General features: G+C 42.8%; 1 protein-coding gene and 1 long non-coding RNA gene across 3 annotated transcripts in view; both read right to left on the bottom strand.

Moving 5' to 3' along the window:
* LOC134029215 (uncharacterized) overlaps nt 1-9,760 on the bottom strand; it is a 49,015-nt gene extending 39,255 nt beyond the window's left edge. Inside the window, exons 1-3 of one of the 2 annotated variants that reach the window (XR_009931625.1) lie at nt 9,489-9,760; nt 9,236-9,324; nt 5,383-5,972 (exon numbers count right to left, since the gene is read on the bottom strand). This is a non-coding gene — a long non-coding RNA (uncharacterized LOC134029215). Of the gene's footprint in view, nt 1-5,382; nt 5,973-9,235; nt 9,325-9,488 lie in introns of those variants that run through there. The other variant, XR_009931624.1, reaches the window with a different exon arrangement.
* A 4,670-nt stretch (nt 9,761-14,430) lies between these two features.
* Nucleotides 14,431-17,371, bottom strand: LOC134028809 (dehydrogenase/reductase SDR family member 13-like). The gene is made up of 5 exons (XM_062472634.1): nt 17,178-17,371; nt 16,898-17,016; nt 16,555-16,678; nt 16,018-16,344; nt 14,431-15,747 (listed from the first exon to the last, which is right to left on the bottom strand). Exons 1-5 carry the CDS (start codon nt 17,302-17,304, stop codon nt 15,488-15,490), a joined length of 957 nt encoding a protein of 318 aa, XP_062328618.1. The 5' UTR covers nt 17,305-17,371; the 3' UTR covers nt 14,431-15,487.
* Nucleotides 17,372-17,718: the final 347 nt, after the last annotated feature.

A 17,718-nucleotide genomic window follows, 5' to 3' on the forward strand; every position in this document is an offset into this window, starting at 1 on the left:
CTCTAATCAGAAGCCGGACCGCCGTAATTGCCTGCTACAATCTATCTCCACCACCGTGGACCGTGGACCTCTTTCAGCAGAGTTAGACAGGGAGGCCCGGTTCATTTCAATATGTTGCGTGCCGTCAAGTGAAATTGGCAGGGTAAATAGGAACTGCTGTTTATTTCCTACTCGCCCGACGGCCCACCATCCCCCCACCCCCATCCCCAACCCCCCTCCTCCGCCACCATACTCCCCCCTCCAACAAACCTCCCTTCACAAACACACAAGCACCACCACACAATGAGAATCACTTACACACTTGGCACACACACAGACACACACACACACCTCATGAGCGTATGCCCGCACCACAAACACACACACCCATTCCCTCGCTATGTTACCGTCGCACAAAACATGCGAGGTAAACTGAGGGATAGAGAAAGCATGGCTGAGATGGGATCCTCCCCGACTGGCGAGGAATGACTGTCAGCGGGGCAAGTCCTCCATGTGTCCAACCCAAAACAAAAATGGAGGGGCTTGTCCAAATGAAAGCACTGTAAATCACAATGTCTTGAAATGTGTAGAGCACGTGGGAGTCTCGTCTTTCTCTGTAAACATGAGACTGCTTGTGCGTGGCTGCATGTGTGTGTGGAACAGGTGCTAATGATGGTTTCACTCCAAAGACACAGCGGTGTGCTCAAAACAAGACATTCTTATTGATGTTACCAGGCAAATCATGTTTTACCAGGTCACATTTGTGGGCTAATACACAAACAAAACATTCTCCCAGATATACACTCAGTTTTCTTTTTCTCCTTCACAGTGGAAAACTACCCAAGAACAGTAAACTGGTATAATCAGATTTTATAGACAAAAGTTAGTACTCGGGATGAAACCAAGCTTGAATAGCTACACACACACACACACACTCAAATGCACACATGAACCAACAAGAGCTAAGCCTGTCCATCTGTACATTGGGAAATTATGGTCTGGAGGCCTTAAAAAGTTACCCAAGTTAGACCTATCACAGCACCCTAATGACATGGTGGTGTAGGCCTGAACTATAGTGAGGGCTGGCTTCGATTACTGACTTCAGCCTCGGTTCTGGAATTCACACATTTGTCAGCTGAGTGGAGAGAGAGTAACACCAAAAAAGACTCAAGAATAATGAATAGAACAAAGACACAGAAATGGTCGGCCACAAAGTCTCTTTGAGGCACTAAAGTCTGAAAGCTTATTTTTTATAGTGAATGCATAGAAAACACAGAGATAAGAATCAATGGCTGGTGTACAGAAAATAAGGCTGAAGAATACTTGCACACATAATGACGTGTGTCTCTTACCAGCGGAAAAGCAAACTGGTTCGCTAGTTGAACATACAGCAAGCCTCTATTAGCAACAGCCAAGAACCAGAACTAGGTTTTAGATGGTAGAAACTTGGTAACCTCCCTGGGTATTTTAATGTAAGATTAAGATAATATCGAATCAGACATAATTTAATGATTAGTACTAACATATGCCCATTGTAAGTTCTTCAATGTGTATCATATTTGACAGAATATATACATTAATAGTCAAAAACTGTGTTTTGATGGTGTGGAGGGGACACAGTCAGATCAAAACCAGGGCTTTATTGCAAGGACAAGAGCTGAATCTACCAACATAAAACTCAGAGGTTTGGCAAGAGGGACATGACACCATTAAGACAATATAGTAGGCCGGACTTTTATGAAGACAAACTCTTTAATAATGAGAATAGGTTCCCATTTAAGTCCCAACTCATGTTCAAAGAAATGTTATGTGACCAATGGTCATGGTTCTTCTCCAATACCATTTTCTAACTCTTCTAGTTAAGTCTTCATTAATGTTAACAATTTTTACAGATATACCACCACATGAACTCTTGGCTGCTACAGTGGTGAGATAATAAAAACCTCCATCCATGACAACCTTAATATACAGCATGACAAAGTAATATGACAACACATGGAAAATAATACTGTGAATTGGTTTAACAATGGGGGTTTTGTTAACCAAAACATGCTTCAAGGTCCTCCAAAAGTCTATTTTACTTCAGATTAATAGTTTTCCTTCTAAGGTCTTGCTGTTCCTTGTATAAGGGATTTAATTGTGTTGTGAGTCTAGTTGTGAACTTCAGATTTGAAACAACATGTTGAAAGAAAGGACAGAGGAGTATTTGATATCATTATGACTAGGGCACTGCTGTACATTTACGAGGGTCCTTGTGGTTTTTCAATCAGTGATAACAGCAGTATTTGGTGACTACCAATCCGAGAGACACTCACAATGATATTTGAAATCTAGGTTCAAAAGACCTGAGAACCATACAGCTTCACATATTTTTTTCAGTTTTATATGTTCAGTTGCCTGCTAAATGCCCCATTTGAGACAGAATTGAGTCCCTCTCCAAATAGCTACCTAACTGCTTTTTCTAAAATTACTTATTATTTAGAAGACGTTTCAAGACAGTCTTTGAATTACAATGAGCCTAACAATTGACTGGACCTAGAACTCCTTTTTTACTGCCAGGCAAGACAGCCAAACAATGTTGAACTCTTATGTCTGTCTGAAAGGGATAAACCGTTTCATTTTAAGAAGGATACAGAACCATCTAAGGGGTAAATTAGGGGGATGGGGGGCAAATTGTCAGAGGTGATGAGGGTTTCAAAATACAGTTATGGAAGCAATTTTGTTTATTAGCACCTAGAATGGCAACAATGACAGAGGTCAAATCTCTAATTCTTACATTTATCAAGGGGCCACATCAGCTGCTTAGCAAATTTGCGACAGAAGTCATCACAAAACAAATGTATTGAAAATGCCTGGACAGTTTTTGGTCACAGACATGTTCAACCCTCTTTAGCTTTCTCGGCTTTAATCAGTGTCATCCACAGCACAGGGCCAAAGTAGCACGGTACTGTAGGTACTTCAATTACTGGATCGTGAGTTTAGGTTCTTAGAAAATATACTGTATAGTGCATAAACTGTGTTCTGAATTTGAAAACAGTTTGAACATTTTTGTTTTGTTACCTGTCATGAACAAGGTTCACATTCTGTTTTCAGAATCAGAATGGGTTTTATTCGCCATGTCATATTGTCAGATTCTATGTATATTCTCTGGTATCAGATGCATGGAAAGGTTAACTGGAGAGGAAAATTATTGGAAAGCCAGATTGCTTGAAAGTGATGACCTGGACCCGAAGAAAGGAAGGATGTAAAATCAGATGGTGGCACTTAGCAAAAAAAGGCCCAGATCGCCAATGCTTAATGCTCCAAAGTCAGAGTAAGGACATTGACGCAGGCACACTTGATGAGCAGGGGACATTCCACTGTCATCCCCAATGCATAAATCTGCTGTTAACTGTAAAATCAATGCTACTTATTGTAAAACAATAGACAGTGGGACAAGCCAAGTGAATTCTGTAGCCACCACTTTCAGCCAATCACAAGGCTTAAGGACTTTGTCCTTGGCCAACTATGACCTTGCCTTTAAATACAATGGCATTGGCCCAAAAGGCAAGCACCGCATGGAAACATTCATTATAAATCCCCATGCTCGACAATTGTGTAATGCTCACTGTACCGAATTTCCTTCTTTTTTGGTCATTTTCCAATTAAATAAGTCCTTTCACAGAAGAGGTGTGTGTTTTCACACTTAAGTCCCATTCACAGTAATGCCAGCTCGCCCGCGTGCTGTGGACTGGTGCTCAAAGCCCAGTGTCCGATCCCTCCGGCAGCTGTGCAGCACTGTCAGCTGGTGGATGTTCACCTCTGGGCTGGAGGAACCACCAGCAGTCAATCAAACTGGATCAAGTGTGTGAGAGCTGCACTGGGTCATTAGCTCTTTTACTTCTCTATAGGCACTGAGACAGTAGGTAGAGGGAGAGAGAGAGAGAGAGAGAGAGAGAGAGAGTGAGGAGAGAGAGAGAGAGAGATGAGAGAGAGAGAGAGAGAGAGAGAGAGAGAGAGAAGAGAGAGAGAGAGAGAGAGAGAGAGAGAGAGAAGAGAGAAGAGAGAGAGAGAGAGAGAGAGAGAGAGAGAGAGAGAGAGAGAGAGAGAGAGAGAGAGAGAGAGAGAGAGAGAGAGAGGAGAGAGAGAGAGAGAGAGAGAGAGAGAGAGACAGACAGACAGACAGACAGACAGACAGACAGCAGATACATTTACCACAGGCAGCAATAATACAAAGCTAAGGCAACTGCATGGGCAAGTCAGTTAAATGGTAAAAGCGATATATTTCCTAACTGAAGTTGCCCATGCCCCATCTGCTGACAGTTGCTAGAGATGTGCTATATATTTTACAGCATTTACATACATGTTCACTCTTTAATATGCAGTCAACTGAGAAAACTTGCATTGAAAACGCCAGTTCAGTTGCAACGATAAAACCAACTCAGATTTGCAAGTGTCCAAGCCAGGGTTACATTTACATTTAGTCATTTAGAAGACGCTCTTATCCAGAGCGACTTACAGTAAGTACAGGGACATTCCCCCGAGGCAAGTAGGGTGAAGTGCCTTGCACAAGGACACAACGTCAGTTGGCATGACCGGGAATCGAACTGGCAACCTTCGGATTACTAGCCCGATTCCCTCACCGCTCAGCCACCTGACTCAGGGTTCTCCAATCCTGGTCCTCGAGGGCCACTGGTCTGCATGTTTTAGATGTTTCCCTGCTCCAGCACACCTAGTTCAAATGAATGGTCATTACCCGGCTTCCACAGAGCTGGATAACAACCCATTAATTTGAAGTTGGCCCTCGAGGACCAGGATTGAAGAACCCTGGTCCAAGCAAATAGCTAATTTCATAATTTCTCGACTTAATATTTTTGAATATAAAGCATTACATTTAAAACTTATCAAAAACATTTCACAAAAAAGGGACACAGAGACCAGACCACTGAATGGAACAGTGCAGGTGTTTCAGCTTCCTGGGTTCTGTCCAATAACATCACAGCGCCATCTAGTGGTTACAATGGGCAACTGCACTTTTGTGTGCGTGTTGGACTCAATACTGCAGTATTTCGATCAAAGAACATAGTACCCAGTATCCAACTCCAATGTGCAAGTACAGTAGGGCCAGGTTGGATATGGTGCAAAATAAAATCACAAGCCCACCACAAAAAATCTGATAGTTCTATATGTACGTCAAAACGTAAAACGGATTTGGAGCAAAACCTTTCCAGATCATCACAAATCTCCAGCTTCGTCAAATTCCCATCAGTCAAGTTCGCCTCTGAAGCACACTTCTTTCCCAGTTCCATCCAGCCACCTCTCTGAAGAGCACAGCCAGAATGTACAACCTGACCATAGCCTTCAGCCCCCCCCCTTCCTCCTTCCCTCCCCCCACAGTGAGCCCCACAGTCCGGGCCGTGCCGCCCACCGCTGCCGGTGCTAGCTCCACACCGAGAGGGGAATTTACATTTTAATAGGCAGAGCCGCTTGCCGAGCCACCCTCGAATGAGGGGGTCTATGCTCAGACGAACAGCGGGGAATGCACCCAGCTGCAGAAGTTTCCCATGAACCCCTGAGACAATTTCTGGAGCACACGGATGGGAAAGGGAAATAAAATGATATTTTTAGCCAAAACCGGCTTCCATCTGTATATGTATGTGCTGCTTCATATACATAAACACACATACATATATAGATGCATATTTACTAATCTCGGAACCTGTTTTTTCCCTCTCTATCTCATTCAAAAGTCAGATGTGTGAGACTACATATTTACAAACAAACCGTCCTTAGAAATGAGATTTGATGCCATGCCACCTTAGATTTGAAAGGAGATACTGTAAGTGCAGATTGCAGGGTGTGTGTGTGTATGGAGATGACTGCAGCAGAGGGCTTGGCGTTGAGCCTGTGCTCACTGAAGCATGGCGGTTCCATCACAGCTGTCATTAGCCACCAAACAAAGGCACATCCAGAGGAAGGAAAGGATGATGAGGAGGTCTGTCTTCACCACAGCCCTGTCAGGGACAGAGAGGGAGAGAGAGGGACTCAATGAAGCCCCAGCCAAGGACATGAGTGGAGGTCACCAGCAGAGCATTCTCACGGATGGAGGGGATGGGCTCCTGTATGTTTTACAGTTTTCCAGATACAGGACATACAGTAGATAAAATACAAAAGACACCAACAGAAACACAGAGGATAGGAATATGTATCCTACCCGGATAACTTCATATTTTCTCTTATGGTATCCCCCCGATATGTCCAAAATAGGCAAATAAGCATTTTTTTGAAATTGCATTGAGTTGACACGAGTCACACGACCTAGTAGTAAGACCCATGTAGGTAAGTTCCAAACCTGCCATGTGGCATATTTCAGATAACATTGAGGTTGGCATGATGCTTACACGGTAATACTTGAAAATGACCTCTCTTTCTCTCTCTTCATCCCCCCGTTTACTCTCACCCATTCCCTCTTTCTTTCCCCCCAGTTTCACGTTACAAGCCTGTCACTCTAGAGTGTGAAACAGCACAATGTGTCCCAGCTCCAGGCGTGCAATCAGAAACAGGGCCCCTCCCCAACCTAATTAATAACTATTGAACATGCTAACAACAATCAACACTAATTAAATGCACGCTTGCTGACAAGGGTGCAAGCCTTATCAAAAGCAGGAGATGGGGAGGGCGAGTGTTTTGTGGGCGTGTGGGTGTGGGAGAAGGGTAAACTGGGTCTTCTGTTTTCCGTAATTAGCTAACGAAGTGCCCCAAGGCCATAGTTTTAATTCATAGCGGCGACTCCGGCTCTGTCTGATTCTCAGGATGGACTGGGAAAGCAGGTCAGTCTCTCCAGCTTGGGAGCTGTGGGGATGTTGCTGTGTAGAACACTGTTTAGAAGTTATAGGGTTATACAGTATCACTACTAATGTAACTACAATGCAATGTAAATGTTTCAGTACAGTAACTGAATGTGTGTGCTGAAGGAGGTGATGCCCACTATAAAAGGTAGGAAATTCCCTCCTCAAAGTGATCCTATCCATGTTTCATAATAATCCTTACACATGCAGAAAACCTGTAGAAAAGTTTCAATGTAGCAAAACTGGGAATTGTCAGAGGTAGAAATTTTCCATGGGAAGTTTCAGGAATATTCTGGGATTTTCAGAAATAATAGGGAATTTTTTACATATTGTATTTTTCATGTAATGTGCAGACATAATTTGTAATGATTTCATTAAACAGGCATTTGTATTGAAATGATGCTCTGTGTGAACACTCCACAAACACCATGTGAAATCAAGCTAAAACCCATATTATTCTATTACATAAAAATAAAACATGCTGTGTTGAAGAAAGCCTTAGCTAGCAAGTTAGAAACTAAATATAAAAGCTATTTATTATGTTAGGATTTGCCAATTATACTTAGCATGAACAAATATACTTACCTCAGTAATTACAATGACAGAAATTTCAGAAAAGCTTATGAATGCTTTCTTCACTGCAATAGCCTTCCCTCTGGTCTCCCCCCCCCCAAAAAAAAAAAAGTATTAGAGAACTACAGTTAGTTCAGAATGTGGCTGCAAGGGTATTGACTCACACAAAAAAGACCATATTATTCCAGCAGTCCTTACACTACACTGGCTACCTGTGGTTTTTGAATTGATTGGTTCTTGTTCTGGTTTTTAAAACTGTTTTAAAGGTTTAGCAACAAAATATTGGGTTGAATGGCATGGTGTGTGGGCTTGATTGTCTTGGGCACAACATATCAGTTTGTGTAAAGGAAGCATGAAAGAAGAATAAAGCACTGAATTGCAATATAACGGAATTCCCATTAGATGGGGCTGTTGTCACTGTGCCACAATCACAAAAAAAGTATGTGAATTCACCAAATAAATTAAAGTTAATACAATTCATAATATTACACCTCTATTCAATACCGTCCTTACTAATTCAATACACAATGGTATAAAATATAAACAGGAAAAATTACACTTTATGGAAAGATTTGCTCTTGAAAATGCTAACATTTTCAACACCTTTGCAATCCTATTCCATCCCTACACTGTTTAAACATAAACAGAATGAATCAGCATTTGGTTGACAGTCGACAGTTACAGTCAATGAAAGAGACAGAAAGTTCAGAGTTATGGGCCCCCACACCCACTAACCCCCGTGGCCTGGCCTACTGACTGAACCACACTCAGTCTGTTCCAACTCCCAATACAAGGGGAGGTCATTCTGAGTGACAGCCTGGGATAGCCATAGTATTGACATCAGCCGCTTGTTCCCATGATCAGCCCTCAATAGGCGATTGAGTTTGCCAGTGACCCTAAACAATTGCTGGGACAAACATCAGCCGACTTCCCCTCTGCTGGCTTCTGCCGCGTCCTCCCCCCTACACACACACACACGCACACTACCCATCCTAATCAATAGACAGTCGATCAATAGCCAGTAACCAGTATTGATGACTACGTCCCGTCTGCTGCCTGTTCCCAGCTAGCAGAGCCTGAGAGTTGGCTTGAGGGAATTTGAAAACACACACTCCCCTCCCCCACACACTTGTTGTGCATGTCCCCACACAGACAGATGTACAGTATTGAATATGAGGATAGACGCGCAAGCTTGGCCCTGATCTCTCTCTTTCTCTCTCACACACACACACATACATACACACAGACCTTGCAAGTCAACGTGGTTAGTCAGTAATTCAAAAGGGCATTGCTGTTAAGCACTGCCTAACAAGCCAACTGATGGGGAAAGCACACTATAGGTCAGCCATTCATTCAGCCTGCATTGTATAGATGAGCATTGCTCAAGGGACCCTTACAATCCTCACGGCAGAACCTAGTCTAGGTTAGCCCAGAGGTTGTCAAACCTGGTCCTGGAGAGCTACCTTCCTGTAGGTTAACATTCCTGATTCTAATAATTAGCTGGTTGGTGTGTTGAAACTAGGGGAGTCAGGTGGCAGAGCGCTTAGGGAAGCGGGCTTGTAATCAGAAGGTTGCCAGTTCGATTCCCGGCCGTGCCAGATGACGTTGTGTCCTTGGGCAAGGCACTTCACCCTACTTGCCTTGGGGGAATGTCCCTGTACTTACTGTAAGTCGCTCTGGATAAGAGCGTCTGCTAAATGACTAAATGTAAATGTAAACCAGGGCTGTTACATTTGGGATTGGAACAAAAACCCAGGAAGGTAGCACTCCAGGAACCAGAGGACCCTGGGTTAGCCATTCATGTAGTTAATGTCATATGATCTTCGCTCCCGAGGCACTTACTGTTGTGGTTTTACCTTTTGATAGAGAGAAGATCCAGATATAATGTCATGTAGTAGACAGGAAACCTGATTAGCCTATGGCTTGGTGGCCTGGGTAAAGGTGCCTAAAGGAAGAGAAATGCATCTTTTCATACACCTCATCTTTTCTCCAAACCTCTGCTTAACCATGTCTAAACCAATTAGCTGTTGGTTCCAGGTCTGACATGGGGACTCATGTGGGACAGGTTGGAGTATGGTGCCCCAGGTGAGTGTGCGCCCAATGACTCACCAGTAGGATCAGCTGCAGCGGTTGCCAGATCCAGAACCTCATCTATGCATTTCTGAGAAGCACTCGGAGTTAATCCAATTCCGGACACACCTGAGCTGCACTCAAGACCCCATTTGCAAGCACTGTGTTACTGTCAACATCCGTCAAGTCAGCTGGAGTTTTCTATTTTTTAGTTTTCCCAATTTCCTGTCCCAGGGTACTCCAGTCTCAAGGCCGCATATGGTCAAGAACGTTAGACCTAATTAAGTAGGTTTAACAAACTTCAGAAACACGCATATATCGGCGTGTTGTAAGTACTTGCATATATACACGAGACAGAAGCAGCAAGCAGACAATCCCCGGGCTGGGAGGCAAGCAGCTGCAACCATTTGTGGAAATAAAAGAAGGGAACGTCGAGGGACATGGAAAGTTTCTAAGACAAGTTCGTCGTTGATTCGTTGTAAAAGTAATTAAGCGCTCGAAACATATTAGCTCTCGTTTTTGATGCTGGCGCGCGCTTCCTGTAGTGTTTGTTGACCATGATCCTCTTGTGTTATCTTCGGGTCATTCTGACCCATCAGTCATTGTGACCCACCGTCGTATGGCGACAGATTTACCGCATACAAAGACAAAGTGAAGCCTTTTCTTTTAACCGTTGGGCTGTCTCAGACCCCCCACATTGCGAAGGTTAAAAGAAAATTATTTTAATTTGTTTTTGTATTGGGTAAAATTGGGTAAACACAACGATGGTTCGTTATGAACCTTTGGGTCATGTGACCCGAAGGCAGCACGAGGGTTGTGCTGCCTTCGGGTAAGAAAATGCTTCACTTTGTTTTTGTATGCGGTAAAGTTGTCGCAATACGACGGTGGGTCACAATGACTGATGGGTCAGAATGACCCGAAGATAACACAAGGGTTAAGCAAGAAGGCAAGAATGTGATATTCAATATCACCCCCACTACCCCTTTCTTTTCACCTCTGTGTAGCATGCTCGTATATCCTCAGTGGAAAGCAAATACTTTCTGTAAACATGACTATTCTGAGACCCCAACGTTCTGTGGTAAACGCTCTGAACCCGGCGCTTTCAGCATAGTGAATGCAGGTCAGTGTAAATGGCACAAATGATGGTTTTGATCTACGCTGGCCTGCCAAGAATGCAATTTTTCTTTAAAGTGCCTAAGTGAGGTGTGCAAATAGCGGGTGATGGATAACAAGCGTCTTCAGAATGTGTCCATAAGTTTCAATGTAATGCGCACTAAAAGAAGAGCCTTGAACCGACGTGGCCTCTTGTTTAGCGTTTGCATTTGCGTCAACGTTCGCACACTTCAGATGCGTTGTTTTCAAGGGAATTAGAAGTATTTGACTTAATTGTTTATAAATGAGGAAGCGAGTTCATTTTAAGTAAGCCTAGATGCTTTCACAGACAAACACAAAAACATCGAGGCATGTGTTTACTTACGGCAATTGGAAGAGAAGCTCACACATTTGTTCACATTTTACCCAAGCATACGCCTAGTAGGCCTGTGTAGCATGAGGTCAAGCAGAATGCAGGGTTATGATTGTGGGTCAAGAGATGAGGCCTTTTGTTAGAAAGGTCAGTTACCAAAAAGAAGTCAAGGACTACATTGTTAGCGTTCTACATTAATCGCTATCCAATGTAGCCTACTCAAGATTACAGGTGAAGTCAGACTTAATGTTTTAGATGGTATAACTACACTACATTATGCCAAATAAAATGTAAAACCCAAATTGTTTATCTATTTTACAGTAAGGTAGCCTACCATATAAATGATTTTGGATGATTTTTTCCATCACTTTAGGGGAAACAATTTAAAAGGTAATAAAACATCACCCGTACCAAAACATCATACTGTTTTGGTAAATATCCTTTCAACATCTTAGTAAATCACACAAATAAACCAAGACAATGGACTTTATTTCCAGATTAGCTAATTGCCAATTAGTAACCCTACTGCAAAAAAGAACGTTGTCGCTGCCTAATTGATAGCTTTTACAGCAATAGCCTCCCGACAACGTTGCTTTTCTCAGTCCACGCTCAGCAAGCCGCATTTTCTCATTAGATTATTGCAAATTGCAAAAACTGACGAAATGGGCTCATTTACTTAAGTGGTGTGATTGAAAGTATGTTTATGGAGCTTTTATGAAACTGCCGTTCTGTTCTCGCCACGTCTGTTCCGCTTTGGGTTCTAGCCTCCAGACACAGTGAGAAACGGTGGGATAATTACCGTAAGACTTGAACGTAAACAAGGAATGATTTTCAAACTCAGTAGACCAGATATAAACTTTGATACACAAGAGACCTTCGTCCAGCTTTGTTTAAAACCATAAAAAATCTGGTACAGTACCCATATTTTCTGACACTCATCCTAAATCATACATATTTATACACATGAATAGCCTATATCAGGTCATTCTAAACTTTCCTGGATTTATTAGACATTGAAAACATGGTTTCCCCATGGAGCCTCATCACACATAGAGAATACTATCCTCTGTCACAACACATTATACCTTATACCTGTCATCCCTCCCTTTGTTCCACCAATGATATCCCTTGTCTCTACCGCTTCGTGTTACAATAATACCCATCAAACAGTCAACGTTTTGCCTCCACTCATGCTATTTGGACAATGCGAATCTTGGTTGAGGAAATCCTCACTGGAGTCACAAGGTTTATATGCCACTCTCCCCTTGGAAGGAAGAGAACGAACAGGGGTAAATAGACATGAAAAATAGAGAACACAGGAGAAGGAAAGGTGTGAGCAGCATTTTCTGACACGTTCCGCCATGTCGCAGCATATTTGTAAACATCGTTAATCACAGATTAGCAGGTGGGGACGTTAATTGCACTGGAGGAAATAACAAGACCCAGTGGATGCTTCTGTTTATCGACTCCCAGCGTAACTGATAAGGGCCTGGACTGGATGTGTGTGTGTGTATGAGGGAGAGAGAGTGTGTGTGTAGTTGGAGCTTAAAGAGAGGTGTGATTGTGCATGTGTCACTTCTTGAGTGGGCATTTATGCATTTCTAGTGCATGTGCATGTACATTTGCATGTGTGCGTTCCACTGGCAGAGTGACATGTACACTACTCTCTTTACCAACAACAACACACCCACACTGGCATCCACATACACAGCAACAATAAAAAGGTCCTTCTAAAAACAGTGCACCCACACTAAACTATTCTCATGCCCCTCCACAAGACCGGCCACCCTTGTCAAATCAGAATGCTTTCTTACATGGCAATAATAAATGATGCTCGAATCATCTCTCTACAGCAACATCATAAAGAACTGCTACCAGACGGTACTCAAGTGTTAAACACAGAACATATGCTGCATTACAATAGCCCGGGTAACACATTGCCAAAGCGCTCAGCCATCCACAGCAGATCACTGTAAGTCCTGATGGCAGCAGCAAGCATGCATGCCAAGGACTCGAATGTCACTTTGACGTCAACCTTCGCGGTTGCCGAGGAAACTCTGTCTCTGCGTCGCCATGACGAGCTTCGATTGATGGGGGCCACCACGGCTCGGTAATCCAGGGGGGGGGGGGGGGGGGGATGCAGGGAATGGGAGGTGTCATTGCTCTTTGTCTTTGTCTTCCTCATCCTCGTGTGATAGTTCACCCTGTGACACTGCCCCTAAAAATCCATGCAGTGCTCCATGAAAGACACTGTGCAGGTTAGCTCAATACCAGCACAGGCTGTAACAGAAATCTGAACTGCATACACAACATATATATTCACAGAAGCACATGATTCTGAAGTTTTGAACGAAAACACACCCAAATAGGCCCTAAGTCATATTTCATTCCCGCCTAAGATGCTAACATTGCATCACAACCACTGAGGGAAGAGGGCCCGCAGTCTAAATCAATCATTGTCCCCCCATGCATCCGAAAGCTAGCTAATTGATGCACTAATCCAGTCGCTAAGTACTGTACGGGCGTGTGGGAGCGAGTCCAAGGCAAACACAACACATAGGTCATCAGTGGCTTGTCTCTCAACGCCAGGGACTGCGGAGGGTGAGAGAATACCCATGAGTTATAGATCTGAGGTAGACAACACAGATATGGATAGAAGGGAGAGAGAAAGAGAGCAGATTGTGGTTGCCTAAATCAGGGGTAGTTAACCCTCCTTCTAAAAAGCTACTACCTTGCAGGGGGTTTACACCCCAAAGTAGACTGGTAGTACACATGGGAACTTGTTGCTTCCACTATCCTAATGATGGAACAAGGTGAGTGATTTGGGATTGGGAATGGTAGCACTCCCAGGAGAAGAATATGACCGACATTTCTTTCATGTACTTCATTCATTCAGTTCTTTTTTTCTTTTAATGGCGTCGGTTTACTTTTGAGGAGAGATTTATATATATATTACATTCCTACAATGGGATTCTGCATAGCCCTTGTGTTCACTCTGTTTCTCTCTTCACCTTGGACATGGGAGTAGGGAGGAAGAGTTAGAAAAGACAGCAAGGACATTAATGTAGAGAAAGTTAGAGGGCAGAGATACAATAAGTGAGAGAGAAAGAGAGAAGGAAAGAGCAGGGAGAGAGAGCAAGATGAGAATCGATAGCAGATGAGTCTTTCCCCACACATAGTGTAGGGGGGTGAACCAAGAACCAGAGACTGTTCTTGCTGAGTAATTACAAGTGTGGCTCGTAACGCACACTACTGACCCTGCTTTCAAGTTGACCAGTGTTAATAATCAGTGATCATAATGAACAGAATCCATAGGTCCCGCTGGGTTAAGGTCTTTGGCAACCGTGCTCCAAACAACAACTGCAAGAGGAGGCAGCGTGGTGCGTTTGTGGTTTTAGGTAGAGATGGTGCACTACTGCCCCCCAGTGCCACACAGAAATATGACCGGCATGGGTTTTGTTAGTTACTATATGTTTATAATGACATTTTGGCCAATCTGAATTGAAACCCATGAACAGATGCTAATGGTAGATTTATTGAAAGTTGTAAACTCTTATCAAAATAACTAACAATAACATTCCATACCTACATATAAGAAACAGGAAACAAGAAAACACAATACCAACATAATGCCCAATACCAAGTACTTTCCTAATGCAAAGGTTATTGTTGTACTGCACATATTAGAAAGCATGCTGTGTTTCAAATACGGTACTAATCTTGTTCAGTCAGTAGCTGTGTTTCCTGCTGCTGCATAGTATAGTGAAGGATCTGAATCGTGAATGTATTGTAAATGTGAACGATTCACATGTCATCATGGTGCCACAGCACTTCTTTGCAACAATGCTTTTCACACTTAACTTGCTGCAGCAGGTGCACTTACAATTATTAACAATGTAACACAAAGTTTTGTACCATGAAAAACACAAAATAAACAGAACTTCCGTTACAAACAAAAAATATTTGGTTATGGTGAAGCTGAGTAAAGCAACTGATTATCATAAGGTCAGCAGACGTAAAATGATAACTATTGTTTTTGAAACACAAACTTAAACAAACACTTAGTGTTCTAATTAAACCTATAACATTAGGCATATTGGAACTGTAAAGAAGTACAATTCCCAATTGACAGAGCTCCAGGAACTCAACACCCAAAAGTTATAATTTTCTCATTCAGTATCATGTTATTCACCCAAGATATTAACTGTAATTTAGCTCTTAAACTAAAATAACTAATATAACTGTTACTGCAGTTTTTGTTTTTTGTTGAGCTTTTTTTTATCAGAAAAAAGTAGCTTCCCAGGTGGAAGCAGTGCTAGTAAACTAAGCTATAAAAGTTGCGTCTGTTTAGTTGTGCTTATGAAGTGCCATGATTATATACTTGTGTAGGAGGAGGAGAATTCAAGGCACAGTACCAGAGCTAGTGAACGATATTAGTGAACAATATCGGTGTAACTATAAAGTATCACTGTATTGCTCAAACAAATCTATACTTTGTATAGTATAAATTCAACACGTAATTTTATGACCATCCTTTGATACCTGTTCTTTTTCTACTGGTGCTCAGAGTCTCTCAGGATAGGCCGCTTAACCTCTCACTCACTTCCCATAGCTTTCTGGCCAGTGCGTCATCCCGCCCCTTGGCTCCAACTTCCTCTAGGGCGCAGGAAGAGAAGTAGCGTCCGCTGAGGGGTTCCAGGCCCTCCTGGAGGGCACAGTGCAGGGTGGTCTGGGCACCCCCTTCCAAATCAAGGAAGAAGAGCTTAGCGAGGGGTACCATCAGAACCTGCAGCCACCAGCTCATGTTTCGAAGAATTTCTGTATAGATGACTCCTGTCAATGAGATAATGAAGCTTCTTAGCAATATAAAAATTATAATATGTTGTATTTATGCTTATTCATTTGATAAAGTATTTTGCAATAAACAAGCCTGGAAAAATATAATTATGATTTATATTACAATATATTGCATTTGTATAATGCCTTTCAATATACTAAAAACCGTAAATGAGAATAAGCAGGAAAGTAGCAATGATGTAGCAACTCAAAAACATATCCCATACTCTTACCAGACTTAGATTATGACCAACTGTAGCCACTAACCTGGGTGGAGGCTGTAAGTGGTGACACTTGTGCCCTCAAGGCGGTTGGCCAGCTCCCTGGTGAAGAGTATGTTACATAGCTTGCTGTTGCAATAGGCCCTGATGTTGTGCCAGTTAGACTGGCCTGGCACCAGGTCCTTGGTGGCACCAAGAAGGGCAAAGTCAATGGTACCCAGGTGGTGGAGAAGAGCCGCCACGTTGACCACTCGACTAGGACTGCACTGCTTCAACCGCTCCAGTAGCAGATTGGTCAGCAGGAAGTGACCTAGGTGGTTGACACCAAAGGCCATGCCGAAACCGTCCTCTGTGCGGCCTGGACCCATCATCCCTGAATGAGGGGGACACATTTTGTGGTCAAATGACTGGATGCATGCTGACTCCTCTAGATAGCATTAAAGAGCCTTTCTAGACCCTCAAGGTGTCAATTGTAAATCATTGTTTAAGAACCAAAGAGCTGTGAAAGGTCAGCTTGAGTTTAACAGCTTACTTGCTGATGTTAAAATATGTCTTTATATTAACTAGAATAAAGCAGACACACCTGCATTGTTGATCAGCAGGTCCAGTCTGGGTTCAGTCTTCAGGAAGGTTTCAACAAAGGAGCGCACAGACTTCATGCTCCCCAGATCCAGCTGCATGAACACCACCTGGTTGCTTCCACTCTCCTGGAAGATAGATAATCACGTACAGAAAACATTGAATAACATCATCATAATGAAGGCTACCTTTTCAAGCCATGCTGAAAGAGGTTAGTTTAAACAGAGGTTAGACCAAACCCCTACAGGATGGTGGCTCTCCTGAACCAGAGTGGGAGAACCCTGTTGTAGTATTCACTAACACATCGTCTTTATATTTTTTTATTCTGCAGATGCTTTTATTCTTACCTTCCTGATGTCATAGGCAGCAGCCTCAGCCCTCTCTTTATTGCGGCATGCTAGAATGACCCTCGCTCCTCGCTTGGCCAATTCCAAAGCAGTAGTCTTGCCAATGCCAGTGTTGCTCCCTATAGGGAATGTCAAACCTTACATTACTCAGTGGAAGACATACTTTGCACACGTTTATTTCACAATCTAAAATGCTTAGTGAACACAGGATTTGGGGGGAATTCAATACGACTATAGTGAATTGTCGTCCCCCAACAGTATCGACAGTAATCCATCAAACCTGTCACAATCGCCGTCTTCCCTTTCAGGGTTGCAGAACTCGTGCATCGGGATCCCTTAAACATGTTGTAATACACTATTACATACAGCACAATTCCTAGCCCCAGAATAGGTATTAACACTGACATAATTAGCACACGGCAGCACACAGTGACAACTGTGCAACTGTTCTAAGTTGTGTACTTCCGGGTTTACTTGGCGAATTTCTTTCTCCACTAGATGTCAGTTTCGTGCGTTTTTCAGAATTAATAACCACCAAAACACAAAAGTATAATCACTTTCAATAATGATTTTTACATGCTGCTGTACATTTGTTGATTCCACCATATAACAAATCATCCTCCAATCACTGTTAATATTGGTAATAAGTAACAATGACAACTATAATAGCCTAGGTAAAATGTTACGTATTAGGCTGTGTAAGCTTTCAACTAAGATATCAAATCTAACTACAAAAAAAAAAAAAAAACATCTCAATCACCTGTTTTCTCCTCTGTCCGACAGGGGCGGATCTAGACGTTTTCACCTAGGGTGACAAGGCC

Source organism: Osmerus eperlanus, chromosome 11, assembly GCF_963692335.1.
Source record: "Osmerus eperlanus chromosome 11, fOsmEpe2.1, whole genome shotgun sequence".
In the NCBI taxonomy this organism is placed as follows: domain Eukaryota; kingdom Metazoa; phylum Chordata; class Actinopteri; order Osmeriformes; family Osmeridae; genus Osmerus; species Osmerus eperlanus.

Excerpts from the sequence above, each read along its gene's own strand:
- LOC134028809 (XM_062472634.1), bottom strand. The coding sequence starts at position 17,304 with ATGTCAGTGTTAATACCTATTCTGGGGCTAGGAATTGTGCTGTATGTA. Across the intron at positions 17,017-17,177 it reads GAAGACGGCGATTGTGACAG|GGAGCAACACTGGCATTGGC; the intron begins GTTTGATGGATT and ends CATTCCCTATAG. Across the intron at positions 15,748-16,017 it reads CACTTACAGCCTCCACCCAG|GAGTCATCTATACAGAAATT; the intron begins GTTAGTGGCTAC and ends TCTCATTGACAG.